Below are 15,342 nucleotides of genomic sequence, written 5' to 3'. Positions count from 1 at the left end.
AACTCTGTTTTTCTTTTAAATTTCTTTTACAACACACAAATACAGAATTTTACAATGTAATTTAAAAAAAAAAAAAAAAAAAAGGACTTAAAAGCCTCTCGGAAGAGAAAATCCATTACATACATTTCAGGAGATTGAGCACTCCCCTATCTCTCTGGGACAACCTTACAGTTTGTTTCCAGCTCACACAGTGCATGTAGCAGGTTGAGTACTCCTAGCTTGCAGTGAGTGAGTGCCCGGTTCTCTGCTGGTGCAGAAGAGGCGGTGGCTGAGAGGGGCAGCAGCAGGGCTTCACTGGGCCGGTACAGTCAGGCGGGGAAGCAGGGGAGCTGCCTTCTGGCTGCGCTCCGCAGACATGTGCTCCAAGCGCTCTGTGTAGAACCCGTTGAAGTCCAACCTGAGAGACGAAAAACCCAGCAGTTTTATTAGCCCACTGGCAGCCCAATGCTGCCTAAGAGTGGCACGCAGCAAGCCAAACCCAAGGGCCCCCAAAGGCTTGGTGCTGCAGCACACGTGTTCATCGAGGTGCTCACAGGCAGCAAGGGGATCCAAAAATATATAAACTCTTTCACAGGGTCAGACGAATTTTAGGATAAAGTTGGTTGAAATGAGGGGTGTGAAGCAAGTCAGTGCAAGTCTCACTGCAGGAGGAAGCAGAGGATGCGTGCTTGTGCAGCAAGGGGGGCTGTGCTGCAGCACAGACCTCTCAAGCAGCTGTATTCCTGCTGCACACAGCCTTGGTCTTACCCAGCCATGGCCCTTGGAGGAGAAACCTCTCCCTGGGCATCAGCTGATTGTGGCCACATCACAGAGCCTTCCGAACTGCCACCTCCACTGGAACTGCCCCAGGCTACGCAGACACAGTGGCTTGTTCAGAGTGAAACAGGGATACCTGCACTGTGCCACAGGTGTTGGTGACACCTCTTCTGTGCTCGTCCCCTGACAACAGGCTAAATTTCACCTATTCTTTACAGGTGTATAAAATACATCAGGAAGGACCAGTCGCAAAGAGCTTCTACTCCAGAGCCATAGCTTGACCACACAACCCTGGAGACACGTTACTCGTGGATAAGGCACCAGGGATGAGGGGTCCTCAGTCTCTGTACCTTCCCAGCCACTTCCCACCACTCCTTAATACCAGAGTTCACCACCACTGAACTCTGGTATTAATTTCCATACGACACCCACCACATTACCCACTGTAACTAACCATGAAATGTTGCAGTTTCTATTACCACCACCTCCTTGCTAACACAAGTATGCTTCAAATAGATTCACAGTTCAAGAAGACTAGTAACTGGTTGGAAGATGCTCAGCCAAAATCACAGGTATGGCTGATACCTGTAAACGCCTCTCCAAAGCAGGCAATGTCAGCAATATCACAATCCTGTCTCCTTGATAATCCAAAATGATGCCACAAAACCACCCAGCTCCATGCCTGCCGTGACCTTCCTTAGGCAGTTCTCTGCACTACAAAGCCAACAAAGACACGTGCAGCTCTTAAAAATGTGTGCTTTGGAGCACTAAGCAACAGTTGATACAAGCCTGTGAATCACACAAAAGTTACTCTCTACATGTCTCAATTTAAGTTGCTCCAATACTAAATGAATGGGCACAATATTTGAGTTTCATGTTGCTTAACAACCTTACACAAATGGCAACAAATTGTTCTTGACATTTTTTGGTGACTGCAGAAAAGAGAGCCTCGACAGATGGAATTTATCTGTTGCTCTCTCCTGGTTGCAAAGCTTCCATCTCTTTCATCCTTAAGAGTGGTACAAAGGAAACCTGACACTGAGGCGGGCATATCTACCAAACTTTGATTCAAATATAAGGCCAGGACTCATTTACATCCTTACTTTGAGGATCTGTTCCATTTCTAAAGTTGCTTTATTCCAAAATTCTTAAATTACAGATTTTTATTTGCTTTCCTTTCACCTGTGTTTTTAGGGTTAAAGGAACTTGGATAACTATCTCTTAAGAACTTGCATAGATAGCGCTTCCTCAAACTCTGCTTATGCTTCAGTTTCTTGTTTTGTGGCTGAAACTTCTTATTCACTGTGGTTTGCATCACTTCATGTGCCCTACCAGTCTTAACTCTAAACTCAGTCAATCTCTGTTTCCTCCAAAGCAGTAAAGGAAGTACATCTGATGAATGCTCACACCACTTGATGGCTAAAATTTTTAAGTATTTGGAATTAAGTAATCCTTCTGACTAAGTCCTCTATGCTGTAATTCTCCTTTTCACTACTGGGATGTGAAAGAACGACTCTCAAGATTTTCTGCAGTTGCCAACCATCTGTCAGCACTGCTGCAGGTGAAGCCAAGGGACCTGAGCAAGGCTTCAGCACACTGAAGACTTGAGAGTTAGATGTGAGCTTCCCCACTTTGAAGGAAACCCTCTGGATCTCAGTCTTCTGTTGCTTGCTGCTACAAATACAATGGTTGTGCCTCAGTTACTCAGTACTGTAAACTGAATAAATACTAACCATGATTAAACAAATAAAAGCAGAATACCAGAATTATAAAAGGGTTATTTTGTTATTTTACATGTTGACTATCACCCTTGAAAAGCAATCATACGAAAAGACCATACAAGAAAAGACCAGTATGTCTTATAAACTCTTCCATCTCTGTCAAATATGTTATTTCAGACAGCAACTGTCTCCGCTCTGGTTCTTGGGTTCCTGTTGCCATAGAGTCCAGGACGCAATTCAATAATCTCTACAGACTGAGTGAGAGCTAAATGTCACGTCTGGGCATTAATTGTGGGACTTCCACACTTTACAACATTACAACATGAGCAGCCTGTAGAAACGGGAAGGCATGTTCTGTTGCACGGCCTGCTAACATACAGCATTTCAGTTAAGGAAACAGGGACATGTGGTCTGTCAGTAAAGGTCCAGCTATGTCCAACATCTTGATGAAGGCTCAAGTGGTCCCAGACGGTCCAAACTGGGAGACTTGATAGTGATGACAGTCCTGATGGCATGAAGACCCAGTATTTCCTCTGCAGCCCTTGAACAGAACCGGGGCATGGGAACACCAGGGGGCAAGGAGTCAGACCCTCTCCTGGAACAGCTGGTTGCAGCTTAGGTCGCTGTTCTCAATGCAAACTGCTAACAGAAGCATTTTGTTTTCTCACAACCTACCTGAATCACCATACTTCTCGTTTCTCCTGAAACAAGAAGTAGTCATTGTAAGAACAAACATCTCCGTATTTGGAAGAACTGGCTCTAGAGCTTCCACAACTCACAAGTCACCTCCCACCACAGCAAACACTCATGTGCAGCCTGTGAAACACAAAGGCATCTGGTGGAGGACAGCCCATGGCCATGGCACCAGGGACCCACAAGTGAACAAGACACACAGCCAGTCTCCATGGTGCAGCACCAGCTTGTCCCCCCATCCTGGCAGATGCATAAAGCTGACACAGGGGTGGGGAGGCAATGATACAAGAGGTGAACCTCTGATGCTAACGGTAGGAGCAATGCTGGAAGCAGGACACCACCTGAGCTACTGCCAGAAAAGGCTTTACATAAGTGTCTGGCATCACACATGATGGAAGGCCGTTGCATGATGTAAAGACTGGTCAAGGACTTGACACCGTTGACTTCCCGAGTAAGCTTAGAACCAACTTGGACTGAGCTGGGTGATACCACCAGTGGGACAGTCTCCACATGTTCTTTGCAAAACTCAAGGATTGTGGGGTCACGATGCTCTTCTATTAAAAGAGCAGGCAACTTGGTCTTCAACACTGTATCGGCCATGCCCTGTGTGGCTTGCAATGATATCCAAGTGGCTGGATCACGGAGTTAGGTGCCATCAAGATCTCCTGGATGGAGCATCATAAAAAAGCCCATCAGTTAGAACTTGGAACTGGTAATGATAAAAATGTAAGCACTTGATAAAGAAGGAGGCAGAGCTGGAGCACTGAGGGGGAGTAAATGTTCTTGCCTGGATGACTCAACTGCTTGTGGTCTCAGTCCTTGAATCTAGCCTGACTGGATACTGCTGTGACACCTAGGGGTGATGGCAGCAAGGGGACTGCAAGAGTTTAATGTCTTTGGCCTATCAATTTTTCTACAGATGGATCCTGTCTGCAATCTACATCAGTCCAATGATGATGAACAGCGATGCCCAGGCATACGAAGGTTGATATAAAACGTTCAGAAGGCCTTGATAAGCTGCACCATCATTTCCTAGAAGGATTTGCAGAGACTTGGCTGTCCTGGTTAGTCCTGAAAGGAACAGCAATCACTTGTACAGCTGGGGCCTCCACTCACAGCAACCAAAAAAGTCTCTGATGAATTTCCAAGATGAGAAGCTGACCTCTGACTCTGGTCACTTCAGAGATGGAGTGAATCAGAGTTATTAGGACTGTGGAGAAGAGGCCCTCAACTACCTTCCCATTCCAGAAATTGAATAGCAGCCAACCAGGGCAGTTCTGGTGGTAGAAACATAAGCTCCTACCCTGACAAGGAACGGAAGCAGGAGAGTTCAGACTAGCAAGCAGTCCTGTGGCACTGCATTTCCTTTCAGATGCCTGTAAGTATCCCTGTCCTCCTTAAATAAGGAGCATAATCCTACAAGGAAGAAGACATGTAATTCTCTACAGTGTTGTGGGAGCTGGTGGGCTAGCCTTCACTCCTGGAAGCACCCATGGTAACAGGCATAACAGGTTTTAGTGTTCAACCTTGGCCTCAGCTGAGATAGAGCAGCAGATGCTAACACAGGAGACCAGGGTAGTTGCTGGTCAAGAAGTTCTCAGAAGTAAAGGACAACTGGAAGGCCCAGCCTCCTGCTGGAATACTTCACAAAACAGTGTTCGCAAAGGTTGGTACCAGGAATCCTGGACAGCCTTGTCAGATGCTGTTAGAAAAGGACAATGAAAGCTTCAAGAGACACAGCATGAGGAGGGGACAACAACCTGCTTCAAAAAAAAACATTCCCCAAACCTTTTCTGTTTCCAGGTGCAGCAGATCTCAACAGAGGTGTAAGGCTTATCAGCCAGCCATAAAAGACATCTGTTACAGAAGGGCAGTGAACAGAACTTAATGGGGTCGCAGGTTAATATTCTTACAGTTTTCCTGAAGATTAAATTAAAGGATGAGAATGACCCAGTTCACAAAGACCAAACAAAGCAGTGGAGCAGTTAAGACTACACTTAAACAAAACAAAACAGGGGACGAAGCACAGTTAAGAGAAAGCTCCAAGTGCCCTTTAGTTTTATGTGGTTAAAAAGAACTACATAAGGATCTACTCTGTTCCGTACTAAATATCAAAGGGGTTGGGGCACGAACGCCTTTTATCAGTTATCAGACAAATTTATGAACAAAATTGCACATCACTGCCAACTGATTCTAGCATATCTATCACTGAAAAACATTACAGCTTAAGTAGGGAGTACTCCTTGGTAAACCAAGGGCTTTCCTCAGATAAAGATGAAAGGAAACAATCAACATCCAAAAATGACCTTAATTTCTGGCTAGTCCTGCAAGAGCTGTTTATAATTGCTTACATGAAAATAAGGCTACATGCCAGCTTACGGACAGGATGAAGAAACGAATGGATGTTTAGGATGGCTGTTTTCTGTGCCCTAGCTGACAGCAATAACAAAGAAGGTAAGACTCAAGTGGTTTAGGCTCACACACACTGCAACAGTGCAAATGCATCTATGAAACGTACAAACATAGAACAAGCACTTAAGAAAGTGTTGGTGTTGAAATATTTTATATTCATGAAAATACAAACCTCTAAATTATGCCTATATGCAATATGTATCTTGCCTCTTAATGGAAAAAGTCAGTCATTGTAAAAATCAATTGTTTTTTCTATGTGCCTAACAGTCTGCAAACAACATTTCTAAAATGTCACTCTTTGCCAGGTGTGAGGCGGCTGGTGCCCAGCAGCTCTTACATGACTTCCATCAAGGTGACCCTTTGAATTAAAGAGATGTCAACTCCTGACTCTCGCTTGCCTTCTCATTCTGTTGTTATATGCATGCCTCGGCTGAACATTTCCAGTCTGCAGGCTGCTGGGTTTCACAGGTGCTTAACTCTTGAAAAACATACTCCAGACACAAACACTAAAAGCTGCTCCCAGCAGCAAACTCCATATTGCAGTTATTTCAGTTTTGTTCCTAAAATGCTGGTAGCAGAATCAGAGTGAGAAGCACTCTGCTTGCACAGCACGTGCTCAGCTCAGGGTAATGCTCCTAGAGCATTATCTGTGTTCTTCAAAGCTAGAACTACCAGGGCAGGTCCCACCATCTTACACCAATCTATAACACAGATCTTAAAAATTCCGGCAACACTAATACGTGTGACTTATAGCAAAAAAACCCAAAACAAAACAAAAACAAAAAACCGTTAATAATTCCCAAGGTGGCCTTGTGCATCTCACTTTATTGAAAAAGAAACACAGAGGTCATAAACCTAGCAGAAAAACCTAGATCATCTCCTCTCTCCCCCCCTGCCCCCTTTTCCCTCTCCCTCTCTCTCTCCTCTTCTCTTTCCCCTCTCCCTCCCTGCAACACAACTTGTGCACATGACTTTTAGGTATTACTGAGGGAATTTCAATTTCTAAGAAGCTAGTAAGTATGGGTGAGGCCACAATAAAAACATATTAAGAGATGCTTATTTAAATAAATACAAAGACGTGAACTTAAAACTAAAAAGCCACTTACAGTCAATCCCTTGCATTGGTTTTCTCACCTTAGGAATACTTACACTGTACTCAGGAGCCAGCTTGTTCACTGTCTACACAGTGACACAATCCCCAAGAAAACTAACACTTGCATTACATTTAAAACATTAACAGACAAATCCTACATAATTCAAAGGAATGTGTTTTGGGTATCTTTTAAAGCCTTGGGTTAGGATGCAAAGCAGTATTTCTTGTGATTTCAGTGTTTTCATTGATGGGTCAGACATTCACAGTTATAATCAGCACTTTTTCTTCCTGAGCTGAATTTGGGAACCACAGGAGGGGAAGTTACAGAGAGAAAACTACTGGCTCACCTGTAGATGATGTTGAGCATGCTGTGCTCACAGTCATTGGTGCTGTAAACACTCAGTTTGTCCAACAGGTCCAGCAGATGTGTTGAAAAATTACTGTCAAACTTGTTGATTGTTGCTTCAAAGCCAGATGTCAGGTGGAGACTGTCGGCATGCTCTGCTAAAAGCTATCAAGCAAAGGCATAGTGACCCCATATGTTTGGTGATTTGCACTTGCCAAAGAGATGCAATTATTCCTTCCCTATTTCCTAACCTGCTCAAAAATACTGCCATAAAACTTCACTGCTCGGCCACTAAAATAAATCTTTCACAACAGTTGCAAAGACCTCAATAGTTAAAAACCTTGCTACACCCATCTGGGAGAACTCCACAGTAGACCCCAGTAGAGTTATCCTCAAATATACAGTGTCATTATTTATTTTCAAGCAGGAGGAAAAGCCAGTAAGCAGAAAGTGAGCATTGCCTGATACAGGCTGTAACATCTGAAGCAGTCTGATTTCCTTGCAGTGTGATGGACCATACCAGCCCATACCAGCCATGTGCCAGAGAGGGGCCTTCGGTGGGACAGGAGGCAGCCTGCTAGCTGCAGAGAACGCCAAACAAACTGCTTAGCATGTGTGCATCTAGATAGAGAGATACGGACAAGACAAATACCCCAGATATGAAAGTAATGGGCTGCAAAGAGTCACACCCGAGAGTTTATTGGCTCATCCATCACAAAATGCTAGTTCTGGAAATAAGCAAGCTCTTGAGTTGCAGAAAGCCTGTATGCAGGCACCCACTGCACAGCTGAAAATACAACTAAGAACTTAAAAACAAGTGCAGGGACTGTTGTGGGAGAGAGGGTCTTCAAAGCAGACTCTGAGAACACCATCAGCACTCCACATTGCCCTCAAAACTGCCCACAATTCCACAAAGGTTCTGCTTTTGGGGCCAGAGGTGCTGTAGGAACTAGGAAGGTCTACCTGCAAGAGGTAGGTCATCCACCCTGACCAGACTGTGACCCAGGCAGCATTCACAGAGGAAAGGGCCCATCTATTCACCCCATGTCCCACCTTGTTAGTCAGCTTCTTCTTTGCAATCTCTTGAGCACGCTCCTCCTCTGTTGGTGGGCCCAGCATTGTGCCATGCTCTAAGGTGAGCCGGTCCATCTCACTATCCAGCTTCATGCTCTGGGTGAACCTCTTGGAAGGGCAGAGCATTGAGGAAATGGTTAGATCCCATTTTTTCAACTGTGACAAAGCATGAGGCTGACTCAGTTCTGCTAGCCCTGCAGCCAGCTAACTAAACCCAAAAGGAAGGTGTGGGTTTTTTAAAGCTATGGGCTCCCTGAAATGCTGGCTAGATTGTGCCCGCGGAGAACTGTCTCCATGGGTCCAATCACCAGTCCTTGCTTGACCCTCAAGAGCATTCTAAAAACTACAGAGCCCTACAACTTACACCTCAAATTCTGCTGCAGGACTGGCTGAAGAGAGGTAATTCAGTTCATATGAACCTGATTCCAATGCTGAAAAAGAAGAGCATAGAGAATGTTGTGGAGGGAGAAGCCACAGAAACCTTTTGGGAAAAAGGATGAGGGTCTGAGCAGTCAAGCTTTGTAGACTGCTGGCAGAAGGAATAGAGGCTTTTCTACATGCATCGAGGACAAGAGGAGCTGAACGGAAAAAAGGGACTGTCATAGTTGGCTGGCACCCAAAGCAGCTGGCAGTGGCATGGTCAATATGGGGAAGCTGTACATACCTGCATGCAGTTTGTGAACATGACACAGACAGACATCAGCTTGGAGAAGATCTTCAGCAGCTCCGGGTTAGTTAGCATGCAGTCCTTCAAGCAGTTATCCAGGAAGCTTGTGTGGTGGCTCAGGACATCATCAATATTAGATGCCTGGGACAGGACAGTACAATAATGAAAACCAAACCAGGACCGCTGTTGCTGCACCAGACCAAAACTCTAACCTGACATCCTGCTTCTGACAGTGACCTCTCAGACATGCTCTGGGGCATGTTGAGATAATTCTCATGTACTTTTCAGCTTTGAGAAACATCTTGAGATGGAGACTATTTGCCCTACTGCATTCAACAGCCCTTCACAGGCTTTTTATCCTTAATTTGTCACATCACCTTTTCAACCAAATTATGATTTCTTTAATCACCCAAATGCTCCACTGGAAAGAAGGCTCAGGATGGAGTTATCTGCTTTATGAACATGCACTTCCTTTGCTTTTAAATCTGCTTGTCATGCCCATTCCCACCTTCACAATCTCAGTAAAGTCAGCTACAGTAAGTGGAAAAGAGAGAAAAAAAATCAAAGAACCTTAAGCATTAGTAAGTTTACAAGGCTAAAAATGCACACACTATTCAGAAACCTGTTTAGGAGCACAATAAGGAACTGGGACATGCAGTGTTGCAAGGATTCTGTAAGAGTTTTGTCCAGCTCTGCTACTTCAATGGGCTGTTTCAGTCTGAAATTTTAAATGATAGATTAAACCCTGTCTCTCATTCTGTACAATTATGTGATGTGCTGAAGCTGAGAAAATTCAAGGTTAGGAAAGAATCATAGGACTAAAATTTCCAAGGTATCCATACTGCTCCATCAGGATAAATGCCCAAAAAAACCCCAAACCCGTAACCTTTTAAACAACTAGTATATAATACAGATAAATGCTACTCTCCAATGCAACAAACATGCTAGCTGTGTTGACAAAGACAATGACATTGTGAAGAAGAAGATACTACTTATATCTTTAGGAAGAAAGCACCTTAACTTCAAGTGGAAATGCACGAAAGGTCTGACAAATAAAAAACTGCATAAGGCATGACATGAGACCAGTGAGGATCATCCCTTTCCCTCCTAAGATGCAAACTAAGGGGAAAAATTACCCCAGTCTACAGGCTATGGAGGCTAAAAAGCCAGTTCTGCATTCTCTGTTTGGAAACACATGATGCTTTTATTTCAGTCAAGGAAGATTTTTACCCAGTAGCTGGGGATACGTCATCCCTAGCGAGCAGCTCTTTTAAAGGACTGCGTAACAAAGTGGTTGCTGAAACAGCTTCTTTAGCTGGCAGTGCTGAGATGTTCGACTCACAGGTGCCCGTATCACTTTTCCTACCCAGGTACTGGCAGAGATCATGCTCCACCTCCCAGAGATTTAAAAGCCTGGAAGGACACTGGTGAGGATGGGAGGCAAACATGCATTTAGGTTACGTCTCAAAGACTTTTCTAACTTGTAAAAAAAAAATCTTCAAGTGATGACTTGTGTACACATTCACATCACGGGCATCTTTGAGTCATTACTACTGCACTATTACTTGGAGAAGTCCTTTATGTACAGAGGTATGGTAGAAATGCTCTACAAAACACTGCAGCAGCCCTCAAGGTTTCAGAAATTAAGAAGTGTGTGGTGAAGGCATGGACAGATCTCCTTCTTGCCATACAGCCATGGAAACACCTTTCCCCGGTGTCAGCAAAGTCACTTTATACCTACTGTCTCAACATTTCTGGCAGGCTGAAGGGGCTCACAGGTGTTCCACAGCGAGGGAAAAATTCTGCCCACCTGGACTGTCAAAAAGGTTTGGTCTATAGATGTTTTTTGGGAATGGGCTCTCTGAGAAACAGTATAAACTTGCAAATTCCTTTTTGGAACTGAAATAAAAATGCTTCAATACCACTGTATCTCTGAGGAAGCACAGAAACTCAGTGGCTGAGAGCCAAAGTAGAGACGGATCTTCAGACAGTCTTTGCAAAAGCCTGGAGTCAGGAGATTGTCTTTTCTGAACAAGGGATGCCATCACTACAGACCACATGTCTACTGCCTTTAACAGTCCCTTCTAGGACATCTGGAATCAGAAGAGGCTGAAAGGAAGTGCTACTTGAAATCAGTATGAAAGAACTTGGGACAGAATAACTTGTTCAAGTGCCTCAATGCAAATAAACTGAGCATTATATTTTGTAAACCTAAACTTACAACAAAATTAAGAACCAAGTATCTTCTCTCAGATCATTCAGGGGCTTAACATATAACCTCTTTTTGTTCAGAAGTTCTTGCCAAGAATGCTCACATTCCTAGACCCGATTGCCAAGAATGCTTGCAAGAGATGCTCGCATTCCTAGACCTGATACCTCCTGTGAATTCTCCATGAGAAAGGATGACAGGGCACCAAAAAATACTGGTTAGCTGTCCCCAGAACAACACTCCAGTATACAGTAGAAACTAAGACAGGGTCATTTGATGCTGAAGATTCACAAGGCTCATCAGAGAGCTGCCAAGAGAGCTTAATGCTGTGGCTTAATGCAGATTGCAGAAGGAGTGTTGGGCTGTTTGGTACATCAGATAAATGTTTTTCATGGTGTAAGAGGAAAAAGATTTGCAACTCAGAAGCATGTGATCACAGGATGACTATGAGAGGGAACAATAATAAGGTGATGTACAACTGCCTCCCATTTCCTCACAGTAGCTGGGCACCCTAACACCAGGCCCAACACAGCAGCACCACAGCTGGTAAGGAAGCTGAGAAGGACCATGAAGAATGCAGTATCCTTTCGTATAAGGAAAATTATTACAGACATTGCAAAGGTTATGCTGCAAAATAAGCAAGCTTGAGGAATGGATCACCGATCATCTGCTCCAATCAAACACAAGTTCACTGGCACAGCCCTTGCCTGTGCCGAGTGACATATGCCAAGACAACCATCATACAAAGCTCAGGGAAAGCACTTCCTAAGGGCCTTCTCAAGTTGTCTCCTGGCATGGAGGAGATGGCAGCAGGTCAGACTCCCTTCTTTGGCAAAGCCCTCCAATACTACTCCACCAAGCTTTGTACCCTCGAGCACTTCCACAGGGTTTCATGACATACCCCAGCCCACGCAATGCATCCCTGCAGCTTCGTGCTATGAAAACAGCTACAACACAGCCCTCCCCAGACTGCTGCGACACTTGAAACTGCAAGAACAAAAATGATTGTATGTCAGGACCACATGGGACCCAGCGGTGACATTGGCTACGTAATGTGGAGCAGACAGCCTATGTCTCTGCCCTTGTTTTAGGCAGCAGTACAGAAGTAACCTAAGATACCCTCTCTGATCTCTTTTTCTTCCTATAAAGACTTGTTGGTATGCCAGAAACCAGTAAAAGCCAGGCGTGTCCACTGGTGCTGAGAGGTAAGGCAACCAGTGCCCTGCCCTGGCTCCAGCACACATTGCTGAAGAACAAAGAAGCTATGGGTTGGGCCCAGGCTGATGGCAAGGAAGACAATGTGTATTTGCAGCATTGCTGTGGCTTTCACTAGACCCTCCAATGCTCGAGCATCATCCTGCACTTGTCTAATGAACTCCCACAGTAACTCTGTATGCCCCAAAGTCTAGATCTTTACCACACTCAAGTAAAAAAGGAAGTGAGAGAAGAGTTTGCTCTAGACAGACTGAGAATAGCCCTTGATCTGTTGGTGACAGATCTTCTCCTCTGTTGCTGAGGATGGAACCAACAAATCTGACATGAATGAAACCAGATATGAGAAGACCTTTACAGGCTTCTTGACCAGCCTGTTCTGAAAGGTAAAGTCCCAATGACTTCTCATTCTTGGTTTAAAACAGGCAGGTGGGACATCACCTGAGAATGTGTTTCTCTCCAAAACAATAAAGACATCTCATATGCTCATCAGGAGATAAAAACTGGTTCTTGCAGTTTTTCCTAGGGCGAACAGTTAACTTCTGTAGAACTCACTGGCTTGGATTAGTGAACCAGAAATACTCTGTAACACACCTGGAAAATCCCACAGCTCAGAACACTACATTTTTGTGAAAGGAATCAAAACGATGCTAGGCATACTTTGTCCAGATACCCACTTGGTCAGGTATATAAACCAGTGGGAAGCGAGCTTAGCCTCTCCCAGACACCGCTGGAGTGGAAAAGCTCTCCAGACTTACCTACCTGCAGTGAGAATACATATGTATCCACCTGAATAAGGAAGGCCCTGTTTTATAACAGATAGTCCTAACATGCCAGTCCTTGGCAGCTTCATGGAAGAGAAAGTACAGACTTCACTTTTAAGGGCACTGTAAGTCAGCCAAGGAATCAACTGAAGATGTCTGGACCAGTTTACGACCTTTGCACCCTGCATCTTTCTTCCCTTCCCATAGTTTTCTTCTATGTACAGCAATGTTCAGCAGAACACCACCTTTATGTAGCAGAGTGCACAGTATGAGCTGGGCATAGATAGGAGGACGCAACAGAGGAAGGGGATATAGGGCTAATAAAGCAGAAAGGTGATGTAGAACAGCAGCACTCCCTGCAGTGTGATTACAACAACAGTTCCCAGATACTTAAGTGCCTCCAAGAAAATAGATACCTGCAGTAACTGAAATTAGGCATTTTTTCCCTATATTAAATTTGTTAACAAGACTTCCATTCCAACTTCTCTCATGTGAACACACTCACCAACTTCAGGTTCTTCTCAAGAATGTGCCACGTTGGCTCCATCACTTCAAACATCATGTAATACTGGATATTCTGTACAAAATTCAGCATCCGCTGCCGCAGTGTGAAAGCACCAGCAAACCTAGAGGAGAAAGCACACCCACACAACTTAGAGCTAGCAAATGCCACGGAGAACTATCACCAGGCTTGCACAGTCAAGCAGAGCTAAATATTTCTGCCCTAGCAAATTCACTGCTGCAGTATGAGGGAGATTATAAAGTTAATGCAAACCATCTCTGCTCATTTTCCACATATTCAGATGGCTTTCCCTCAATTACTACAGTCAAGTTTTGAACCTGTTGTAGAATGGACAACTGCTTTGAATATTTGCTTATATTAAACTGAAAATTTAGTATTAAATATTAGATCAATTTTACTATTGTAAATATAGTGAGGCATGCACACATTAGCAGGGCAAAATTCAACATGACAAATGGTTCATATTTCTTTCCAACCTTACTTGTTAAATGAAGGCTTAAAAATATTCTATGCCTTGCATCAATATGTTGAGGGGATCCAAATACTTAATCAGATCACCTGCTACCTAGGGTATTTAATGCACCTGCACCTAAAAATAGAATGGTGGGACTACAGAGAGGTTCCTTTCAGTGTTAATTTAGGCAGGCTCTGTGGTGGCAAACCAAGAACTGACTTCAGCAAACCGGGACAGGTCGCCAGAGAGGTAGGGGATACCTACCCTAGGAGTTTTCAACCATGGCTGCCCTATCTCCCGCCAATCACAGTCATCCTGTGAGCTGGAGGTTGGACTAGAGACCCTCACAGGTCTTTGCTGCTAATACCTCTACAAATACAGGAGAACCAGAACTACAGTCATGTTGGCTGAGGTTAGTGCTGAGGCAGTCAAGATCACCTTGTGACAAGAAAGTGCCACTGGCAAGGCAGAAGGTACTACCTTGCAATGCTGGGGTCTGGCTCACACTCCAAAGAGGTGCCTCCAGCACCTGGAGTGGAGATCCAAAGATCAAATCTACCCTCACAGATGGAAAGGATGGAATGGTTTTCTGGGAAAGCAGCCCACCGATTTTACCTTGTTCGATCTTTATCACATCAAAACCTCAAACATTAGCCAAGCTGTGTGAAGGCTGCGAGTCCTTCCTAGTGGTCTGGCCAGAAGAAGAGAATGGTGTTTCCCACAGCATTCTCCTGGAGAAACTGGCTGCCCATGGCATGGACGGGTGTGCTCTGTGCTGGGTAAAAAGCTGGATGGACAGCTGAGCCCAAAGAGAGGTAGAAAATGGAGTTACATCCAGCCGGCAGCCGGTCACAAGCGGTGTTCCCCAGGGCTCAGTACTGGGCCAGTTCTGTTTAATATCTTTACTGACAGTCTGGACAAGGGGATTGAGTACACCCTCGGTAAGTTTGCAGATGACACCAAGTCAGGCAGGAGTGTTGGTCTGCTTGAGGGCAGGAAGGCTCTGCAGAGGGCTGGGTTGGACCGATGGGCCGAGGCCAACTGTATAAGGTTCAACAAAGGTCTTGCACTTGGGTCACAACAACCCCTCACAACACTACAGGCTTGGGGCGGGGCGGCTGGGAAGCTGCCTGGCAGAAAGGACCTGGGGGTGCTGGCTGATGGCTGGCTGAACATCTGAGCCAGCAGTGTGCCCAGGTGGCCAAAACTTCACACCAACAAGGAGAAATGAGCCAAGCAGTACGGAGATTATTGAGCAGACACTTCCTATCGAAACACAAAATGTTACATTTCAACCTCTCTCAGCCTGTAAGAAATTTGTAAGGATCTTTCTCAAATCAAAATGATCTGATCCATGTCACAACATATCTAACTAGCAAGAAGGAAACCCAACACTTCACATGTGATCCAGCACAAAA

General features: G+C 44.7%; 1 protein-coding gene across 6 annotated transcripts in view; it reads right to left on the bottom strand.

Moving 5' to 3' along the window:
- Positions 1-50: 50 nt before the first annotated feature.
- The window catches only part of TUBGCP2 (tubulin gamma complex associated protein 2), a 35,273-nt gene continuing 19,981 nt past the window's right edge, over positions 51-15,342 (bottom strand). For 5 of the 6 annotated variants that reach the window (XM_037400057.1, XM_037400059.1, XM_037400056.1 and 2 more), the window contains exons 14-18: positions 13,453-13,573; positions 8,760-8,903; positions 8,075-8,203; positions 7,023-7,186; positions 51-397 (exon numbers count right to left, since the gene is read on the bottom strand). In XM_037400057.1, coding sequence (XP_037255954.1) covers positions 292-397; positions 7,023-7,186; positions 8,075-8,203; positions 8,760-8,903; positions 13,453-13,573 — 664 coding nt within the window. In that variant the 3' untranslated portion in view covers positions 51-291. Of the gene's footprint in view, positions 398-7,022; positions 7,187-8,074; positions 8,204-8,459; positions 8,527-8,759; positions 8,904-13,452; positions 13,574-15,342 lie in introns of those variants that run through there. The other variant, XM_037400060.1, reaches the window with a different exon arrangement.

Source organism: Falco rusticolus, chromosome 9, assembly GCF_015220075.1.
Source record: "Falco rusticolus isolate bFalRus1 chromosome 9, bFalRus1.pri, whole genome shotgun sequence".
NCBI lineage: Eukaryota > Metazoa > Chordata > Aves > Falconiformes > Falconidae > Falco > Falco rusticolus.
The sequence above is the reverse complement of the archived record's forward strand: the minus strand, read 5'-3'. Positions and strand labels throughout refer to the sequence as shown.